Source organism: Rhincodon typus, chromosome 1, assembly GCF_021869965.1.
Source record: "Rhincodon typus isolate 14 chromosome 1, sRhiTyp1.1, whole genome shotgun sequence".
NCBI lineage: Eukaryota > Metazoa > Chordata > Chondrichthyes > Orectolobiformes > Rhincodontidae > Rhincodon > Rhincodon typus.
Window position 1 is genome coordinate 79736394 of NC_063332.1, and position 6507 is coordinate 79742900.

At 38.1% G+C, this 6507-nt stretch overlaps 1 protein-coding gene across 1 annotated transcript in view; it reads right to left on the reverse strand.

The window, feature by feature from the left end:
• Positions 1-3368, reverse strand: part of LOC125487503 (phospholipid-transporting ATPase VD-like) — an 8479-nt gene extending 5111 nt beyond the window's left edge. Inside the window, exon 1 of the mRNA XM_048619142.1 lies at positions 2735-3368. Within this exon, the coding sequence (XP_048475099.1) occupies positions 2735-3023 (289 nt within the window). The 5' untranslated portion in view covers positions 3024-3368. The remainder of the gene's footprint in view (positions 1-2734) is intronic.
• Between the last annotated feature and the right edge of the window lie 3139 nt (positions 3369-6507).

Consider the following 6507-nt stretch of genomic DNA (forward strand, 5'->3'; position numbering starts at 1 on the left):
ATGCGTGGAAAGTTCTTTACGCAGAGGGTGGTGGGTGCCTGGAACGCGTTGCCAGTGGAGGTGGTAGAGGCGGGCACGTTAGCGTCATTTAAGATGTATCTAGACAAATACATGAATGGGCAGGGAGCAGAGGGATACAGATCCTTGGAAAATAGGTGACAGGTTTAGGTAGAGGATCTGGATCGACGCAGGCTTGGAGGGCCGAAGGGCCTGTTCCTGTGCTGTAATTTTCTTTGTTATTTGTTCCCCCGCATAAACTCTGCTTTCTCTCCAAGGATACTGCCAGACCTGCTGAGATTTTCCAGCAATTTCTGATTTTATTTCAGGTTTCAAATTGATTCATTGCAATGACATTAATATCAAGAATCTAAGCTGAGCCAAACAAATTTGGAGTGTCTCATTTTGTAATTCCTTACTATCTGCTCAACAGGACAAATAGGGCTACATTAAGGAGTCTATGAAGTGCAAATATATTCAGCATTCCATAGACAGTCAAATTTGTAATATTTGGACAAGGTTTCCTTCAATACATGTTCTTGACTTCATTAAAATGCAGATGTAAAAATTAGTCAAAATCTAACTTTTTTTAAAGATTATGTTAATTTTACATGAAAACCAAGCAGGCTGACATACTCAACAGGTTATGGCAGCATCTGTGGAGTGAAAAAGAGTTAATGTTTCAGGCTTGTGACTGGGAAAAGTTAAGAGATGTGATGGGTTTTGAGTTCTGGAATGCATTAACTGAAAGTATGGTAGAGACAAGTTGAATTGAGTCATTGGATCATTATTTTAATTTAAATAATGTGCAGGGTTAGATGCTTAAAGACAGGAAATTGGCACTCGGTCTAAATGTTCAAGGAGATAGTGCAGGCACGATTGCTGAATGGCTTCCTTCTGCACTGTTGCAGTTGAGATTCGGTAAGCAAGGGCTGATTGGGACAAGGACAAAAGGAAAGTCAGTGTTGGAGTGAATGAGGAGAAACTGAATGTCTTCTTACAGGGTCAAAGGGAATGATGATGAGGAAAGAAAAGAACAAAGAAACAAAAAGAAATTTCCTAAAGCACACATGCTGATAACTGATATGTAAAAAATAATAAAACAAGGAACAAAATGGACTGTAGATTATGATCTGAAAGTTTTGAACTCAACGCTGAGTCCTGGAGCCTCTAAAGTGTCTAACTTAAAGAAGAGCTGCTGTTCCTCGAGCTTACATTGCGCTTCACTTGAACAATGAAGTAGGTCAAGGACAGAAATGTCAGTGTTAGAGCAAGGTGGTGAATTAAAGTGGCTGGCTACCGGAAGGCTGGGGTCAAGTTTGCAGACCATAAAGTGTTCATCAAATCTGGGCTTAGTCTTGCCGTATTGAGATGATATTGTGAACAGCAAGTACAATAGACTAGATGGAAAGATGCATTAAGTGAATCATTGCTTTATCTTGAAGTGTTTGGGGTTTTGGACAATTGAGGAAGAGGAGATAAAAAAGGGCAGCTCTTATTGTTTATATGTACTTCTTTCAATGTGAAAGGTCATAATCGTAAAATTTTAAATCTAATTGTTTGCAACAGATGGTGCCACAACCTTCTGTGTATTTCGAGTATTTTCTGTTTTTATTTCAGATCAGCATTGTAATATATACTGCTTTTTGATTAATTTAACCCAAGTTGTTGTAAAGTAACAAAAATTACATGTAGAATATCAAGGATTAATCCCAATCAACTGGGACTAGATAAACACCAAATATATAATTTCAATGCACATATTTTTAAAAAATGTGGATTTCCTGCTGAGCAGATTTCAGCCAGAATGTCCTGTTGTGACGCTTACTTCGAGAGCTGCGTGTCAATAGCAATAGGTCGATGGGCCATCTCCAGGGATTCAGCAGCCAGGAGATTATTGCTTGCCATTTTTACAGTCCTGTTTCCATTAGTTGGACATATTTTAAAATTAACCTCATAGATTTTTCACATAAAACAGATAGTATATTGCTATAACTACAGTCACAAATAGTATGGAACAAAAACAGAAGTTGCTCAAAAGCTCAGTAGGTCTGGCAGCATCTGTGAAGAAAAAATCAGAGTTAACGTTTTGGGTCCGGCGACCCTTCCTCAGAACCCTCAGAAGGGTCACTGGACCCGAAACGTTAACTCTAATTTTTTCTTCACAGATGCTGCCAGAACGGCTGAGCTTTTCCAGCATCTTCTGTTTTTGTTCCTGATTTACAACATCCGCAGTTCTTTCGGTTTTTGTCACAAATAGCATACCCTTGTTTATGTGTGAAACCTACTGCCACAGCAGTGATAAAGATAACTAGCAAAGATGCATTTCAGGTGAAACTAGGTACACACAAGGAAAAAAGGAACTGAAAGATATGTAGATGAAGAAGGATGCAAGGAAGCACGAGTGAAGTATAACCATCAACACTAACCACTGTTTTAACGTAAATACAAAGTTACTGTGTATACCGATGTTTATATTAATATACTTTCTAAAATTAATTATAAATTTGCTATATAGAGTGAGAGAAGTAAAGTGTGATTCTTTCTTCAATCCCAGTTGTATTGTGCCTGTTTCCATGATTGAGACATATTAGTGTAGAAGTTTTTCATTTGACACACCACCCTTACCTCCTGCTACAGTACATACAGTACACTGTCAGTTAAATATATTTTAGGATAATTCCTAAAAATAGTTATGCAACAAAGGTTACTCAGGAATTCCATTATGTTAATTTACCTATGGCTAGAGTCATGACTTTCAGCTTAGTGCGCACTAGATGGACAACCTTGCTCTTCTGCAATGGTGTTGATCTGCAGCATATAACAGCACAGCATCGTTTAGTAAGTTCCAGAAACATATCTTGCAGACTTTCATGCAGCACAAATTCTAAAGTTTTTCCATCAACAACCAGGCCAATGTGAGGTTTGCCCCCACTAGATGAAGAGATAGGAAGGCAATTGACATCAGAAGTGATCCTTCCAGCAGTGGTCCGTTCTGTGATTTCTGCCATAATTTTATTAATCATGTCTTCACAAACTTCCTGTAACAAGAGAAATGGAGGAGTATCAGAATCCTAAAAATTTTCAAACAGAAGATCAGGGCAGGACATTACACAGGAAGACAGTTTGTTTGGAGATGAGAAGCAGGAAAAAAGTGTTTGATGTGGAAAAACATGTGCAAACTCTTCTGTAGTCTTTGTCAGTTGATAATAACCAAGTATTAATATTAGTTGTGTAGGTCGAGGTTCAACAAAGAATATCAGGTGTTGGCTGACCATACTCATCAAAAGTTCTCTTGCACTGACTGTGGGTGTCTGAATGAATAACCTATAGTTCACTGATGTACAATGTAGGAGACATTAGGGCCACCCTGTTCCATACCTCATTACAGTTGAATTAAGCTCCACGTCTGCATCAAGTGTTGAGGCTTGGATGAGCTTTCTTAATACCACAACATCGTTTGACTGAGTGTGGCATTAAAGAATCCTAGTAAATTCAGTGCAATGGAACTCAAGGGGTCACAGTCTGAGGATTTGGGGTAGACCATTTAGGATGGAGATGAAGAGACATTTCTTCACCCAAAGAGTGGTAAGCCTGTGGAATTCATTGATGCCAAAACATTGAATGTATTCAAGAGGCGGCTAGATGTAGCACTTGGAACGAATGGGATCAAAGGTTATGGGGCGAAAGGAGGATTAGGCTATTGAGTTGGACGGTCAGCCATGAACGTGATGAATGGCAGAACAGGCTCAAAGAGCTGAATGGCCTCCTCCTGTTCCTATCTTCTATGTTTCTAGGTTAGACTGATATGTCAGCATAAAGAACGATTACTGTGATAAGCCAATCATCTAAGCCCAGAACAATGCTGCAGGAGTTGCTCAGTGTAGTACCCTAGACCAAACCATTTTGAGTAGTTTCAATAGTTTCTTTCCATCGTAGAGGTCAGAAGTTAAAATGTTTGCTGAAGATTGGAATGTTCAATATGATTTACAACCCCTTAGATACTGAGGCGGTTCATGCCTGCATGCAACAAGACCCAGAAAACATTCAGGTTGGGCTAATATGTAGTAAGTGACATTCACGTGGCACAAGTGCAAATAATAACTATCTTCATAAATAGAGAATAAAAGTACATCTCCCTTCACATTCAATCACTTTATCATTCATGAATGTGAACGTCATATGAGCTACCACTGACCAAAGCCTTAATGAGATCAGCTACAGTAATATTGTAGCTACAAGAACAGGTCAGAGGCTGGAAACTTTGAATAGTTAGGAGGTGAACTATTTGCTACAAAGCCTGTCCACCATGCACTAGACAGAAGTTATGAGTGTGACTTGTCTGAATGAGTGCAGCTCCAGCGACACTTGAGACTTAACACCACAGATGACAAAGCAGCCACTTGATTGACAACCTATCCACCACTTTAATCATGCACTCCCTCTACCACAGATGCACAGTGACAGCAGAATAAATAATCTACAAGATGAACTACAGCAACTTGTTAAGCCTACTTTGGCAACAATTTATATAACTTAAACTTATAACTTTCGCTTACAGGTCCACAGGTAGCAGAAGCATGGGATTTTCACCAATTGCAAATTCCCCTCCAAGCCACTCACCATCCTGATTTGGAAATATACTGCCATTTCTTTATTGTTGCTAGGTCAAAGTCCTGGATACCCCTTCCCAACAACCTTGTGGGTGTGTATACACTGTGAACTGCAGCAGTTCAAGAAATTGACTCACCAGCACCTTCTCAAGGACAAATAAGGATCAGAAACAAATTATGGTCTTTCCACACATCCCATGAACATTCAAAAAAATACACACAGCAATATAAGACTATTTAAGGACAACAATGTATCCCATTATGATATTTTATGGTCAATGAATTAATTCTACTCATTTATATTCAATCTTATACAATAGCAATTTGAACATTGCTGAAAAGAAATACGTGCCACTGAAGCTTTTCATCTTGTAATCATCGGGACAAACGTAAAAAATTTAAATTTCAAACAAACATCAAGTTATACAACGAGAGACGCAGACAAATCAACATTGATTGGCTGAGACTCTTGTACATAGAAACCAGTGAGGAACTATAAGCTCCCGAAGCTGCCAGGTAATCTAAAAAAAAGTGAAGTTTAAACACATTTATTTCGTTTGCAGAGAATGGGTGCCAGTCAATGAACACGTGTGACTTCTGGTAAGCATAAAGGAGCTATGTTATGAGCTGATTATCTTAATTGCTTGTCAGTTTGGCTATCAGTGTATTCAGGATTGTTCAGCATATGCTGCCCAATCACAGAAACATGTTTAACAGTGGATATTTGCTTTGGTTTTGAAATGTGGGCTAGTTAAGCAAGGTATGTTATAATTTGTTTGAAATCATCACAAATGACAATCACATTTAAGATTTCTGGAAAATGCTGTAAGATGTATATTCCCTTTAAATATTTTACCCTATGGTGATCTATTGTTTTTATGATGTGTTCTACAATGTTTACAGGAAGAATTAACATTTCTTGCATTCAATTTGAAAGCCTGAGGCTTTCTAATTATTAAGCGTTGTATAAATTCCATTTACTGGTAAATAACCTTTATTGTTCTAATTTTTTCAATAATACTTAGCTCAGGATTTCCTTTATAGCCTTTGAAAAGATATTTATAGAAATGGGAAATAGTAAAAAATACAAGTATAAATCAACTAAAGGATCATACTAGATGGAAAGCAGACAGAATATGCTGAAAGCAATGAACATGTTAATTAGTGTCAGTGGAAATAAAAGAAGTCAATTTTTCAGGTGTAGGCTCAGCATCAGAACTGAAGGATATTAAAGATTAACTGCACTCATAAAATAATAGAATGAAAGAAGAAAGGAAAATGCACAAAACAAACAGACACACACACACGAGATGGAATGATTTGTAAATAGTCATGGCGAAAACAGAAAATAACAAAACTCATAATTCAGAACTACAAAGATGCTTTGTTGATTCAAAACAGCCATACGAAAGTACAGCTTGAAGGTAGCATCATTTAACCCCGACCACCAGAGCCTGCGCAGGGATAGCAAGAACTGCAGATGCTGGAGTCAGAGTCAACACAGTGTAGAGCTGGAGGAACACAGCAGGTCAGGCAGCATCAGAGGAGCAGGAAAGTCGACATTTCAAGTTTACACCCTTCATCAGGAGGGTGTGTTCCTCCAGCTCTACACTATATTGACAAGGTTGCCCTTGACAGCGTTTGAAAATTGACCTGCTATTTTCTCATAGATCAGCCACCCAATAATGTGCCAGTCTGAGGTGTTTAGCTAATCAGGAAAAATGTGTCTTGCACAGCTCACCTTTTCAACAATCAATAATAGACTGTTAAGGAACATAGATAAACCTTTGACCTTTCCAACTAATCATATATTGAATAAGTTATTTTCTAAATATTTGTACATTTCTGTGCTTATCAAGAGCAAGGGTCAAGAATTGACAAGAGAAATTCATTAATA